The 15934-nt window shown below is 39.1% G+C and overlaps 2 protein-coding genes across 2 annotated transcripts in view; both read right to left on the bottom strand.

Annotated features, from left to right (window-relative positions):
• The window catches only part of LOC308671403 (zinc metalloproteinase-disintegrin-like daborhagin-K), a 29387-nt gene extending 21378 nt beyond the window's left edge, over window positions 1-8009 (bottom strand). The window contains exons 1-5 of the mRNA XM_081333566.1: window positions 7879-8009; window positions 4821-4927; window positions 3794-3864; window positions 1494-1572; window positions 365-441 (exon numbers count right to left, since the gene is read on the bottom strand). Coding sequence (XP_081189692.1) covers window positions 365-441; window positions 1494-1572; window positions 3794-3864; window positions 4821-4927; window positions 7879-7930 — 386 coding nt within the window. The 5' untranslated portion in view covers window positions 7931-8009. The remainder of the gene's footprint in view (window positions 1-364; window positions 442-1493; window positions 1573-3793; window positions 3865-4820; window positions 4928-7878) is intronic.
• The window catches only part of LOC308671401 (zinc metalloproteinase-disintegrin-like protein H3), a 287574-nt gene that overhangs the window by 21378 nt on the left and 250262 nt on the right, over window positions 1-15934 (bottom strand). The window lies entirely within an intron of this gene.

The following is a 15934-nucleotide window of genomic DNA, read 5'->3' on the forward strand; positions in this document are numbered from 1 at the left end:
GAAAGTGTTTCTGGGTAGAACTGAAAAGTCTGCTTGCCTCTTCTTGTACACTTACTAGCAAGGTATGCAGTCTGAAACCTACTTATCTTCTCTACCTGTAACATCACCTCCTATATGGAAAGGAGACCAGGGCTTGGAAGCTCCTTTAGACTTATCTGATTTAGCTCCCCAGTGTCTCTACTGGCTGGCAGCAGCTCTTCTTGGTATTCAACCAAAGTCTGTCTTAATCCTGCAGAAGTCTTGGATCACACCCAACTAATTTGCATGAAAAACTGAGGATGTCCTTCATTTTCACTGTGACAACTCCAAGAGCAGTATTTTCTTCTTAATAATAAAATAAATAAAAGATTAGAGACTATCTTACTTCAAACCATTGCATGCACTGATGCTTGCAGATGAGTGAGCATCATTCTCGATACGTCCGTGGTAATAGCAGTGATCCTGTAGGGAAGCAAGAGGACTACACTGGTTAATACTTGTTTCTAGTGTGATTTGATGAGCAGAAGTACAGTTCCAATGTATTCCAGAACATCAATGAAATATTAACAGTTATTCAGAAAATTTTGATTCAGGGAGCCAAAAGATCTACTTAATATTGATTGTTGCAAAAGGAACATAGGATAAAAGCAACACATAAATATAAAATGTTTTCTTGGAGATCTACTGTAGTGCTGAACCACAGGATTTGCTGAAGAAACTTTGAGACTTGATGGTTGTCCTACATTCTGCAATCTTACCATAATGTATGAAAAATTCCACATTTACTAATGATACCAAATAATCATGATTTCCTTGAGCTCACACAAGGAAAGCTTTCAGAATATACAAAGATAAAATTCTCACCATTATCTGGAAGCAAGATCCATGCAGAAATTAAAATCAAGACATTTCTGTTACACACTAAGTAGGAGCAATTTGTATGACCTTTGAAGATAGAAGTAGATAATTTTTGGAGACAGAGGATGCACTTTTAGACCATTTTGGGGCAAGGAGCCAAGAACTTCACAAAGCATGTTAGTGCCATCATTTTTTTGCAGCTGGTAGGGCCACATTTTGGACCATTTTAATGTGAAAGATATGAAATTAATTTCTGTATAGGAGCAAAGTGAATTGTTCTCACTTTTGGTATTACAAATAAAAGACTTCGGATGTATCCCTGTAGTCTGGTTTAAAAATGAAAATATAGATCTTCTAAACCTGATGTTCTCATAATAAATCTATTTGAGAAACTCACTCCCCAAAATGTTGGCTTTTAACCAGTAGAAAAGATCTGGATGATTGAAATATTGCCGTGGCAAGCCAATGAGTAAAACAAACTGGGTTTAACAATCCATGCATCCTTATAAGTACATATCAATATAAGATACTTCATACATATATAGCCCTTCTTGTTTGAGTAGCCTGGTCTCATTCTTGTATATTTGTAATATTGTGCAGAAACATTTGCTTTAATTTACTTCCTAAAAGTAAGACTCTTAAAAGTGAGACCCTACCTCAACTGGAGGGTTTGTTGTAATTTCTCTGCCATCTGGGGAATAATGAGTCTCGCTGTAATCTTCTGAAAAAAGATATCTGGAAAGAATGGAAAGAAGAGAATATCTATGTCAGGAATTAAGTAGAACTGTGATAATTTTATAATAAGTTTACAACTACTGTATAATGGCATTTTAAGTATCTTGTTTGGTATCAAAAGAATGGAGCAGGCATTTAAATCCCATGAGGATGGCTATTTAAGAGGAGTGCTGTACATACTAGGTTCACCTGAAGAAAGAGATTTACACTAAGGAAGCTGTGCAATTCTCTTCATCAAGGCTCAGAGGAGTATGATTGACCAGGAGAAGACATTTTGTATTACGTCTTCTTTTTATTCTTCTGGTCTATGCAACAATCTGATGAAACTGCTTGGTTTATAAATTAGAGCAATATAGTTCTATTTACTAAAGAGTAAAATGAAACAACCTCAAGGAAATGGATGCCTTGAACCTTCATACAGAAGCATCACTCTTTATTTATTTTATTTATTTTATTAATTTTATTTGTATACCGCCCTTCTCCCGAAGGACTCAGGGCGGTGCACAGGGCAATACATATTAAAAAACAAGATACAAAAATTAAAAAAAAAACGATTAAACATATGAATAAGTTAACACACATTAAAATAGATTAAAACAGATTAAACATCTTGAAGCTATAAACCAGTATATAGAGTGACTTCCCACTCCTGGTGTCATATCTATGCATTTGTCATTGCCTGCCATTTTTCCAATCTAGAAATTCTTGTGGTTTTCTCCCTGTAGCCCTGCTCTGCTTCCATGCCAAAACAAGACCATCCAGATGCTACCCTTGAATTTCTGTATAGCCTTCATATTTAAACAAAATAAAAAGGGACTCTAGAACTTCTAAAGCACACATTAGAATTTAGCATGGAATGTCTCCACTGGAATAGGATAAGGTGACACACAGATACGCGCACATAGCACAATTTCTTTTGTAGCTTATACTTTATAATAAAGGCAGTATACATTTAGAGGCACATATAGAATGGTCAAAACCAAAATACATTCTATAATCAAAGCCAGGCAGTTATTCCCAATGGATCAACTATGTATCTCAGTATTAAACTGCACCAGTCTGCAGAGACATGTTTACAGTGTAGGGGCTGCTATACTAATTTATACTGTGATATGGCATTTACAGGACTTAGGGTAATGAAAATGGCACACTTTCTTTTAGTGGTGTTCGTGATTTATTTACAGGTGAGAAATCCAACCTAGAACTAAGAGAAATTTCCTGAGAATGGAACACCTCTGAGAAGACTCACATGGCATTTTTTTTAAAAAAAAGAATAGTGAAATCTGGGCTTATTTAGGTCCTGTCCTATTTTGGGCCTTAATAAAGACATTTCTTGCCTTTCATGCTTTAACATGTAAATTCTGATGTAATTTGAGCAACTATTTTTGGTCTCGTAGAAAACGTTATTCAGATTGACAGAGTATTTGTGAAGCAGCAAAAGCAATCATTTTTGAATCTGTGCAATATTTCATAACTAACCTAGTTAATTCAAGTGATAGAAGTTTATGAGCCTTGAATGGTTCAACTTTTGTCTAAAATTGTTATGGTGCAGCAGTGTCCCATAGGAGAGCAGGAATAAAAATTATCATACACAATATCTATATCCACGTTTCCTACACAGTGTCAGGATCCACCCCATTCCACATCTTAGGAAATAAGAACTCTTGGAGCCAGGTTTGTCCAAAAAGAAAAGTTTACTAGGATGAGATCGGTTGTGGCAATACAAGACGGGATCTGACATTGAGTTACATTTCAATCTGATATAAAGCATTCCCGTTTCAGCCCCCTTCCCTCAATCCATTTGGTCAGGCTCACATCATTTACTTAGGTGTCAGGCCCTTCTGTGGGAAAGGGAAATCTTGTGTTTATTGTTATTGCTTCTTCCTTTCCGTTGCAAATGGAGATGCAACCCAGATCTCTCTCTCCCCCTGTTCCCCCCAGATCAAAAACTTCCCTGGTCTTTGAAAACAGCCTACTGCAATCTGAATAACCATCCTCTCCCCCCCCTGAGAGAGATGGCAGAATCCCCAGAATAAGCTCAATATTCTAACCATACATTTATGAAATGTGATATAAATGGATTCTGACACACACTGACATTTAATTTAATTTTAATTTCCAAACAAAGGAATGCAATTATTATTTCTCTTAGATTGTGTTCAGGAATATACATTTTCCACAATGAACAAGTAAAGTTAAGAGAATTTCTGAGTTAACATACTTATTTTTTTCCAGGTGAAGGAGCACTGGCTCTCCATTCACTTCAAATTTATATTGCACGGCGTCTTCATACTGAAAAGCAAAGAGTTCAGGCTTTATTTTTTTTTTTAAAATAGGCAAATGAAATGTGCACCCTCTTAACAACTCTACACTTGTATCAATTTAAATCTAAAGAATAATTTAGAGTATTTCATCTGGTGCTTTGAATTGTAAGATCATAAATTAACTTTACTGCATAAATTCAAGATCTCATTCTCTATTTGAACATCTTGGTGAATGAGGTTGAGCTGGGATAGAGAGACTGACTCAAAAGTCATCCAGTGATGGACTTGGATCTGGTTCTTAGAACTAATCTTGAGCTGTAACCACTATACCATCTTCCCCTAGAAACATATATTTTATATTTCAAAGTGATGCATTCTGGGAAGCTAGAAAGGAAATCTCATGGTTCACAATTGTCACAGTTTTTATGAAGTATGACCGAAGAGCATAAAAAGGAAGAAGAAATCCCTCAAAGTTGCTTATTAACAGGAAATTTATGTTAGGTACAAGTACTCGGGTCCACACATGCAGAGTTTAAATTAAGCAGTTTATTGTATTCTGCCTATAATACAGGAATCTCCCTAGACTGCTTCCCTTCTCTTCAGAACAGATAGATAAACTTTAATGGAATTTCTTGGGAGTGGGAGGCAGGCTGTCAGTCCTGGATCTGTTGCAGCTATGAAATGACTCATGACAATTTCCCTACTTGATCCCTCCTCACTGTACGGCTGGGTGTCTCCCAACACTTTATTAGTTATACAAACCTATTAATATTATGATATTCTGTTGTAAGTTGCCAGGGGTCTCCTCGAATTTTGTGTGAATTGGGAGGCCATATAAATTCATTTAATAAATAAATAATTCAAGCAGGAACACAGATTGCAATGCAAAAATCAGATAACCATTAGATGGCAGCAAAGGAATATCATAATTTCTGTGGGCTGACAAGAAACAATTTGTTGATGGAACACTGATCTTTTTCTTACCTTTTGCTCAGGCTGCTGAAGTGCTCCTTTGGGCAATGCAGTGACTTTTTGTGGATACACTACTTCATAATCATTAACGTTCCCAGATTCCAGGATTATAGAGCTCCCTTTGTAAGGAAAAAAGAAAAGAAAGGTTTGGTTTACTTTGGGATTTCTACCATTTTCATATCCACAACACAATTTCTTATTCAGTTATCAGTGAATAATGGAATCTTTTTCTAGTGGGACACAGCACAGAAATCCAGATTTTCTCTGGGAATGCAATTTGCTAAATGATGTTTGGGAGTTGAAAGTCTAAGTGGAGACATTGCTTTGGGCAGGTGCAAAAGAAACATTTTGGAGCTTGAATAATCAGAAAAATAAATAAATCTCAACGAATGTGGAACTTTGTGCACTGAGTGATAAGGATAACATGGGAAACTGCAAATCACAATGATCTGATACATACAATTCAGTAAACCATACTGCATTATGATTTAGCACAGGGCTTTTCAACCTTTTCACACATTGTACCACTTTTAGGATAAGGCAATGTCTGAGTACCCCCAGTCGCCCAGCAAGGTGTAAAAAACTTGACCGGAAAAAAGGAAAAATAATAAAATATAAAATAATAAAATAATAATAAAATAATTTAAAAATATAAAAATATAAAATAATAAAATAGTCCTCGATTTACAACAATTCGCTTGGTGACTGTTTGAAGTTACAACGGCACTGAAAAAGTGACTTATGACCATTTTTCACACTTATGACCATTACAGCATCCCCAGGGTCATGTGATTTATATTTGGATGCTTGGCAACTGATTCATGCTTATGACGGTCACAGTGTCCCAGGGTCATGTGATCACCTTTTGCAACTTTTTGACAAGCAAAGTCAATGGCCCGGGGGGGGGGCAGCTCATCACTCAGGTTGCAGGGTGCCTGTGTGGGGGGAATCCATAGGTCTCTGGTGGAGAGGGGTGGGACTGGGGTGGGTGCCCTCCTTCCTCCCTCTCCCCCATTGTCCCTTCCTTCCTTCTTTCCTTCTTCTTTGTTCCTTCCTCCTTTCCTCCCTCCCTCCCTTCTCTCTCTCTGTGTGTGTATGGGTAATCTTCTTCTTCTTTTGTCACCTTTTTGTTTTGTTTTCCCAGTTCTTCCCTAAGATTTTTTTGGGTCACTTCTTCACTTCTTTTCTCCTTCATTCTCCGAGCAATTGTGCTTTCAACGAGTCCAACTCTCCCACCCCACCTCGTCTCCTTTCCCCATTATTTCCTCTTGCTACCAGGCACTCTCAGTTTAGGAAAACCACTTTCTGAAGTCCAAGATAGGGAGGTATCAGAGATAGTCACGCTTCCATTGCAGTTGCCCTTAAAGTCCCAAAATTGGGCTTATTTTGCTTCCATAAAGATCATTCTTTCCCATGTGGGCTTTGGCTGCGTCAGAAGATGCAAGGGGCCTTGCTCCTTATCAGAGATGCGCAAAGGGAGGCATCGGGTGAGGGCAGAGCTTGGAGGAAACTCTTCAGAGGGAACTCGGTACCCGCCTGCCCACCTGCCTCCATGGCTTCTTCTCTAGCGCTTCATGTCCTGCAAAGGGCGATGGGAGAGGACCGGGCACAGGGCCAATCAAGAGCCCTGCTAAGGGGCAAGCCGGCATGAAGAGAGAGAGAGACAGTGCCTCTCTATCTCTCTGTCTCTCTCTGCAAATGCTGGAGGTCTGGGAGCCATAGTTGAAGGCTCAAACGCCTTCAGCTGTAACTGCTTGTGTGTGTGTGTGTGTGTGTGTGTGTGTGTGAGCAGGGATCAATGCTGCTTTCCAGGTGATAAGTGGTTCTTTGGGGCTTAGCAGACGTGCCGGGATCAGTGCTGCTTTCCAGGTGATTGGTGCTTATTCGGGGCTCAGCAGCTCCAGCTGCAGCCTGGCGCTGATCCTGGCACTTCCGCTGAGCCCTGACTGCCCCAAAGAAGGGCCGAACAGCTGGAAAGCGGCACTGATCCTGGCGCTTGAGCCCTGGCAGCCCCGAAAAAGCCCCGATCAGCTGCAAAGCGGTGCTGTTCCTTGATGAGCCCTGGCAGCCCCCCAAAAGTCCTGATCAGCTGCAAAGCAGCACTGATCCTTGCTGAGCCCTGGCAGCCCCAGTGCCGGGCCGCCACCTCCTTCCCAGCCTCCTCACTGGCCGGGGCTGCCGCCAGGAAGCCATCAAACTGCCGGGAGCTTTCTATGGACTGGAGACCATCGGCGGAGGTCAGGGCCAGCCATATGGAGTTGCCAGCTCATCGGTGTGTACGGCTGGCCCGACCTCTGTCGATGGGCTCCAGTCCACAGAGAGCTCCTGGTGGGTCGACGCAGCAAGGCTAGTGCATGGGCGCAATGAGGGGGGGAGGAAGGCTACGCCACGTACCACCAACCCAGTGCTTGCATACCACCAGTGGTATGCATACCACTGGTTGAAAAGCCCTGATTTAACATATTCATTAGTCAAAAAGCTAGGCAAACATAGCTTGTTATGCAAATATAGCTTATTAGGAATTCCTTTCAGTTGAACTGCTATTTCACTGCCATGCTAATAGTTTTGCTGACTTTCCTTTCTTTCATTTTTAAAAGAATCTATGGACAGCACACAGCATCATAATTATCACTGGAGCACCTAACAACATGTAAATAATGTAATGAATTAGACTAATAGCTGAAAAATTTAGAGTTGGTCCCGATATGGACATTGCATGGTCACTTGCTATTTGTTCCTTAACTTATTTTGTAAATGTGGCAGTCTGACAAGTGCAGGTACTCTTGGATGCACAATCACAACTGAGACCAAAATTTGTTAGCACATTAATGGAAGGGAGGGGGTAAAGTTGTACTTATAGTTGCAAGTGGAAACAAAACTATAAACTCAAATATCAATAACCATATGGGAAAGAAACTGATAGCCAAACACCTGTAGTATTGAGTGGAGCAAATTTTGGACAATTCTCAAAAATAGAACCCAAAACAAAACCCATCAACAGAAATCTGTTGGATGCAATAGTCTTTTAGCAGTAAGAATCTGAACAAGGGCACCAAAGAGAACATCTTACCTTGATATGGAAAAACTGCTAAGCATATAGTTACTAAGAGAACTTGCATCATTTTGGAAGCTGGATTTGACAAGCAATCTCTTCCTGCTTTCAAACCAAGCTGAGTGCTTCCTCTGTCGCCTATGAGAAGCAAGGAATGAATCCTTCAGCTTCATTCATGCCCTTATATGAGAAGGTGTTTGCTAAAGGATTTATACAATTCTAAGTTGTAACAATATTACTGGAGGGCCATTTTCCAGTTGGCTTAGCGCATGTCATTCCAAAAATGACAGCTGGAAGGGTTCGTTCAAGGCATCCCAAAAGCAAAAGGTTGACTCAGCCTTCCATCCTTCCAAAGTAGGTAAAATAAGGACCCAGATTGTTGGGGGCAATAAGCTGACTTTGTAAAAATGCCACTGCCCCCCCCAAAGCCCTAATAAGCAGGCATATACATAGAATGAAGGCTATTACTAAGCACATTGATTTTTGCATCTTAGGTTGTAAGCTGCCCTGAGTCTTCGGAGAAGGGTGGGATATAAATGGGATTAAAAAAAAGCCCATATGAGGTAAATAATTGGTCACAGCAGAGCTATCCCTGGCTCACATGTTAATACAAATAAAATTGGGGCCTCTTGTGCATGGGGCCTTAAATGGCAAGCATTGGTTTTTATAGTATTTTGTGAGTAAGAGGCACTTTTGGAGCAATCTAGCATCCTTTCAATATTGCTAGCATTGACTGAATCAATGTCATAATAGATTCTTGCTTTGTAGAGAACTCAAGAACTTTTGTTATCTCTTCATATAGTTCCTTCAAATGGGGATTTATATGTTGATACAAATGTCAGCTGCGGTAATATGCATTCAGAGTGTGGACAATTAATCAGTGGAATGGCTTGCTTTCAGAAGTTTTGGGTGCTCCAATATGGAGGTTTTTGAGAAGAAATTGGACAACCCTTTGCCTGAAATGTTATAGGATCTCCTGTTTGAGCAGGGGGCTGGACTAGAAGTAATCCATGATCCCTGTTATCCTATAAAGGCTATTTGAAGGGGAACTATGAGATGAATCACAGAACAGATTGAATCATTTCAATTACCTTAAGAGCAGGGCTTTTCAATCAGTGGTACACGTACCACCTGTGGTACTTTGCCATGTGGCAGGTGTTACACAACCATCTTAGAGAACTGTAGCATGGGAGGGGAATGAGCCGAAGAGACCCAAGCCTGAGGGAGAGGCAACTGCAGGACTGTCTGGGCTCGGCAGAAGCCCCAGGAGCAGGTAGGTCTCCAGCTGATTGACTCCAGCTGATTGGCACTTCTGGAAGCAGCGCAGAGCTGAAGGTGAACTGAAGAAAAAGTGAGAGGAAGGAGAGGAGAGGTGATAAAAGGAGGTGGTTTGGGTGGGAAAAGGAAAAAAAAGACAACAGGGAAAGAGAAGGAGAGCTCAGAAGGCATGGAGGAAACAGGGTCAGGGAAGAAGAAGCAGCTGTTGCTGAAAGAAAAAGGTCCCCTGGTTTGTTTTCTCCAGCCAGGAGAATGCAATCAGCATTGATGAAATGAAAATCCGGCAGACTAGCATGTCCGAAAGGAGGTGGATTTATTTAGTTGTGGATCAGCTGGCAGCTTGATTGGGTTTCCATAAGGTTTTTTGTACAGTTTTTACAGGGTTTTGTAATTCAGAGGCTCGGTTTGTGAACTTTGGTTATTGGAATATTTTAGTCTGTATTTTAGGCTAGCAAAGAGTCCAAAGTGTTTGTTTTCTGTAGGTTGAATCCCTTTACACAAATATAATTAGTTTTACCCCCTTAACGTGAGTTTGTCTATGACTTTTAGAAAGTTTTGTTTCAAGGTAAACAGGCTTAATTTAAGGTTAAAGCTTTTTGCAATTGTCGGAGCCTTTCAGTCTCGGCTTGCAGCATTGTGACACAAGACACACATGAGGCAGCTTAAAGAAAACGAAAACACAAAAATGGAGTTTATGTGTTTTTTTATTTCGTGAGCCTTTTTTGCTTTGCACTTGATTCCTGTGTCTTTAGGGTACAGGGAAGGTATTAAGGGGGGGTTTGCATTCTTACTACACTGTGGAAAGAGCTCAGAAAGGGGAGAGAAAGAAGGGTCGACCAGCTAGCTTGGGGGTCTACAAACTTAGCAACTTTAAGACCTGTGGACGTCAACTCTCAGAATTCCTCAATCAGCAATGATGGCTGAGGAATTCTGGAAGTTGAAGTCCACAAGTCTTAAAAGTGCCAAGTTTGAAGACCCCTGAGCTGGTAGTGGTGCATATTAATAGACATGGATAAATTCAACATACATTTGTCAATGCAAAGGGAAAGTGATTCAGCAAAGGAACAGCTGCCGAAGAAAGTAAAACTAGTACTTTTGTTCCTTTTTTTTACAGTTTGTAATATTTTATTAGATTATAGAATAAAATACAAAAATACAACAGCAAATAATAGGACACAGTGGGGAGGAAAAAGTGAGGGAGAGAAGGGAAAAAAACAGACTTCCTCTGTTACAGTAGAAGGAAGCATTAACACTGAACCTCAACTTTTTACTTTTCCATGTAATTCTATAAAACAAAACAATCTAATCAGTAAAACCTAAAATCCCTGCCCCCATTTTTAGTCATGAAGTTTTTGACACCTTGCTAAGCACAGTGGTACACAAATATGGTCATGTCCTAAAGTGGTACAATCTGTGAATAGGTTGAAATGCCCTGCCTTAAGAGGATCCACTTTTTCCTTATAATCTCTCCTTTTGTCTCTACCTGGGATAGAACTCTATAAAGGCAGAAAAAAGACGAGGGTGGAAAAAGGGGCACTACCCCCCCCCCCCTCCTGTTAAAGGCAAAGCAGAAATCTTTGGTAAATGAAAATGAAAAGTGGAAAATCTACTTTTGATTAGTCTGTTTGGCAATTTTGGGGGGAAGAAAGTCCACAATAGAAACAGGAGCTTCATTCCAAGAGAACAAAGGCAAAATTACCATCTCTTCATTGAGAAACAAGGAGGTATGTGAGCCTTTGAAACTCTCTTTGGTGGCCAACTTGTTTTCTTTCAGAGCTTCTGCCCTTACCATCACCAGCACTCCTCCCTTGAAATAACTCCAGAGTAATTAAAATTTCAAAGCATATTAGGAATAGAGCTATAAAATTAGCATGAAGACACATCTTATGCTCAATTTAACCTTTCTGTTCAGCAACTTTTCCTCAGGAATTCACTAGCTTAGTCAAAATATTTCTTTCTATTTGCATTTTATTCAGCTGGGTGAATGTATGTGCGGGTATGTGTACTCTATGTATAAGGATTTTTCTTTCGAAGCTTTTCCTTATCTTTACTAATAGTGCCTTAGACTTCCAGATATTGCTAATCAACTGGGCATCTCCCAGCAGCCCTAAGCAGTGTGGTCAATATATCTAGGTTTTAATTTAATAGCATGTGGAGGTCTGCTTGTGCCTCTATAAACAAGAAGCTAGTCAGCTAATTGTCAGTGCTGAATTGGCTTGAGATAAGGGTCAATGGAATTCATGGAGGGCTGGAACTGGGTCTCTTGTGAAAATGGAATGACTTCAAACTGATGTCACTTTTAAGTCCATCCTCCAGTTTTGTCTGTTCTTCTCCTATATCTATATGATATATGGCCAAATGTTTTGTTCTTGAATTTATTTTTTGCTTAGATTATTCTCTTATGCCTTTATTATTATTTTTTATAAATAGGTCGAGGTAGTTCACATGCTTAGTATTTTTCCTGTCCTATTTTCCCCAACAAAAATCCTACGAGTTCAGTTGGGCTAAGAAAGAAGCCCAAAGTTACCCAATTGGGTTTCATGCCCAAGAAAGGCTCAAAGTCTTCTCATTTCTAGACCTGCATCTTAACCACCACACCAAACTGGCTCTTTATGACTCCATTTGTTATTCCTTTTGCTAATGAACCTCTGCCCCAATTCTAACCACCACTAACAAGATCCAGTGATTTTCATGAGTTTCGACTGCACCCATGGGCATCTGCAGGGAGAGTTAGTAAAAGAGTGCCAAGATGGTAGCCACAAAGTCCTGTCTCTTTCATATTGGCAGGTGAAATGTGTGCATCCTTGACTGCCACTAATTCTAGTATTGCAAAAGCCCCATATGTCACTTTACAGCTTTGGAAGATAAAATCAAAACAAGCAGAGAAAACAAAGAAATAGATCAGGGAAGAAAATGGTTTCTTTCTACATTCTCCTTGACATTAATCTCCTTTTAATCTTCTTTAATCTCATGCTGTCTATTTCTTTCAATGAGATGCTGGCAAGAGGCAAGGCGAAACAACTGTCAAACAATTATGATGCAATCAGTGATTATTATTATTAAAGCTATTTTTTTAGGATTCAGGCTTTGCTATAGTAAAGCTATTGTATTACAGTTCTGATAGTACTGCTGTTTTTAACTGTTTATGAATAGTTAAATAGCTCATGAATATTGTGGAGTCCTTTTTTCTTGCAGACATTTCATTACCAAACTAGGTAATATCAATGCTGGAAGGGAATCGGATTTGCTATCTTTTTCTATACAATGGACTTTCGCTATTGCTGTTTGTCAGAGTCTTCTTTGTAGTCCCTTGATAAGTTTTTGTACTGTTTACTTCTTGATTGTTGGTCTAGTGTTTATCTTGTGTTGGTGTTTGCTCCTCTAGTAGTTGATTAGTGGTGAGGAACTACCGTATTTTCTGGCGTATAAGACGACTGGGTGTATAAGACGACCCCCTACATTTCTTGTTAAATTATAGGGTTTGGGCTATACTCGCCGTATAAGACTACCCCTCTTCCAACGCACACCAAATAAAAATTAAAAAAAAACATCAGATTTGATTTTAATATGGTAATTTTAATTCAAATGCTTATGACATGCAGGTACTTAGTAGGAAAACTGTCACTTATAAACATAAGGTTGTTTGTCATCAAACATGTAAACATAAAACAGTACAAGTGGATTAAACTTTTCCTAATTCACTCTAAAGCTTTCCCTGTGCAGACCAAATGGGAGATCCGCTGCAGGTTTTCCAGCCCGCCCGCCCAGTTCCTGTGTCAAATGTGTCCTTACAGCTAAGCAGCTGCTCTGGCTATGGCATTCCCCACCTGCCTTTCAAGTTGGGATAAGACTGCAGCTGCTCTTCAACTTTAGAAGAAAAGATGCTCAGACCCCAGCCTGTAAAAAATCACAGACTGCAGCTTCTTCTCCAATTGGTCCCGCTTTCCCTGCGCAGACCAAATGGGTGATCCGCTCCAGGTTTTCCAGCCAGCCCTGTCCCTAAAGTTTCAGCACCCAGCATATAAGACGACCCCTGACTTTTGAGAAGATTTTCATGGGTTAAAAAGTCATCTTATATGCCAGAAAATATGGTATTTTGGGCTTTTTTTTGTTTCCTTTTTGGCTTTTTGATTGTCTCTTTTGAATGATGTGTAGATGATGTGTTTCTCTGTGTACCTGATGATGGTTAATTAGTTTGAGTACCACTCTTCCAGGAATTCCCTAGGTTTTTTGAACTTGGCTTGATCTAGGATCCTCACAGTCTCCCAGTTGAAATTATGCTTCAGCCCGTCCATGTGTTGTACAGTTAAGGAGTTTTCATCCTGTCTTCTGACTGCTAGTTGGCATTCATGGATGTGCTCTGTAATAGACTATAAACAACAATCATTTTAAAGGGTACAAAAAAAGGGGAAGTTAGATTTTTCTTCTCCTAAATACTTAAACTCTTGTTTTTCCATGTTTGCATTTCTTTGAGTTCACTCCCAAATCAGGTTGTATTTTTAATTCTGCATTCTGCACATTTTTCCTATAGACTTTTTCCTAATAATATTAATTTGTGTACTTTTATATTCTCTCTTCCCACCCCCAACCATTGACAATTTACAGATTATTTCCCCTAATATAATGTACTTTTGAGCAGGCTTTCACCTAAATTATGCAAATGTATAATAGGGTGCTCATTTTTTATATATGCTTTTTGATAACTAATTCCTCTAGAATGAACTGAATCACAACATTCAGAATATTGCAGTTTTCAGCATGTAAACGTGCTTTGTAACGGCTTTGCAAAATTCTAAACAGAATAAATGGAGGCTTCTTTTCCCATTCAAAGTAGATTTAGGAAAACAAAAGGAGTAAATTGAAGTAAAATGTAAAGGAACAAAGCTATTTCAGCCCACACTGCAGTCCTCCTGCTTTAAATGGTAAATCCCTCTATAAGCTCCACCCTATAAGTTATGCCATGAGATGCTGACCCCAGTACACTTGCTTCTCTTTAGCAACATTAAGCTGTGTAGATTTCAACTCCCAGAATCCCCCAGTCAACATGTTGAGCTGTGTTGCTGAGGTCAAGAAAGATTGCACTAGAAAAGATATGATATACTTCACAATTAGGGAACAGCTAAGATTATACCAACTGTTTCAAAAGCATTATTAATATTTAAAAGATCAAAAGCAATATATTCTTTGTGTGTTCTTTGTGCACTCAATGAGTTTATTTACTGAATGTTTTTGGGGATTATTGTATTTGCAGATCAACTTTAGTTCTCTTGCCTTTCTGTTCATAATGATATTTTGAAGATCAATTAGGAGAAGATTGCACAAATAATGGGCAAGAATGGAGATAAACTAGTGACTGGGTGCAAAAGCTAAAATTTCATGGGGGATTCTGATTCTTTCTCTCTCTTATCTATTTCTTCTTTGTTTTCTAAGATATCATTCTTTTTTCCTCTTCATATAAAAGACAAAGGATAGTCCATTCTTGCCAGATTTATGAACAGTTGTTGCAGTGGTGTTTGTTTTGCAACAAATGTTTGATACTTGGCTAAAGATTTGGAAAGATTTTTTTATTCTGTAGTCTAATTTGATAGCTTTGTAAACCTATTGTGCTAAATATTAATTTGAGGTGAAAATGAAATAAGTAAATGAGTATATCATGGCTAAATGCCATCATTATAAATTTTGTATTAACAAGAAGCCTGCATTAAAATTTCTATGCATGTACATGAGCATTGAATACATTTATTTTCCAATGTACTTTTCCTAGTTCAAAGAATTGTATTAAGACATTTTGTACTAATGTTGCTCTAATTTCTTTGTCCTTTTAAAAGAGGCCTTTCCATGTGCATTTTATGAGATGTAAATTACATGGCAGTCTTCTGAAAGTGGAGGATTTCATTAGAGGTGACCATTCCAATTTATTGAAAACCTTACCTATTTAGACATCTCTCTCCAGGTTTTTTTTTATTACCATAAACAGGATGAAGAATGTAGAGAAATTAATTAGAGATGGAGACAACCAATGAAATTCAGTCGTGGAAATAAATCTCTTTTCTTGTTTGTTTGTTTGTTTTCATTTTTACAGAACATATACCGGTAATTCAAGTTTGGAATTGGCTACCATGAGAGGTGGTGCTGGCTACCAGCTTAGCTGGTTTCGTTGAATATAGAAACATAGGGCTGGAAGGCACCTCCGATATCTTGTAGTCCGACCCCATGCTCAAGGAAAGAGCCTTAGACCATCCCAGTCAAATGGTTAATCAGTCAATTGTTGAAAGCCTGCAGGGATGGAGCACCCACAACTGCATGAAGCAAGCTATTCCATTGCTTAATTGTTCTTACTGTCAGAAAATTTCTCCTTACTATTAGGTTGGATCTCTCTTTAATAAGTCAATCCCCCCTTCACTAGGATAGTCCCACAAGTACTGGAAGACAATTATCATGTCCCCTTTAATCCTTCTTTGATAGGCTGTACATACCTAACTCCCTCAATCTTTTTTTCTTTTGCAAAGGGTGATACTCGGCTGGTATGTAAAAATACTGTGTTGAGACCTATTTCTTCAAAACCTTTTTCTTTTGGAATGAACTTACAGGTGTTTGGCTCTTCTTCATGTTACTTTCTCAAGAGCATTTATTTCTGAACATTGTGGCTGTTTACCATCCATGCTACCGCCTTGTTTTAAAAGAGTAGAAAATTATCATTTACTGCTGTGGATCAGAAGATAATGACAGAAGAAGAGAACATATCTTAGCTCTTTTGTCCCAAGAATAGCCTTCTCCATGTCATCTTACCTGGCAC

Source organism: Vipera berus (assembly GCF_964194415.1).
Source record: "Vipera berus genome assembly, chromosome: 8".
In the NCBI taxonomy this organism is placed as follows: Eukaryota; Metazoa; Chordata; class Lepidosauria; order Squamata; family Viperidae; genus Vipera; species Vipera berus.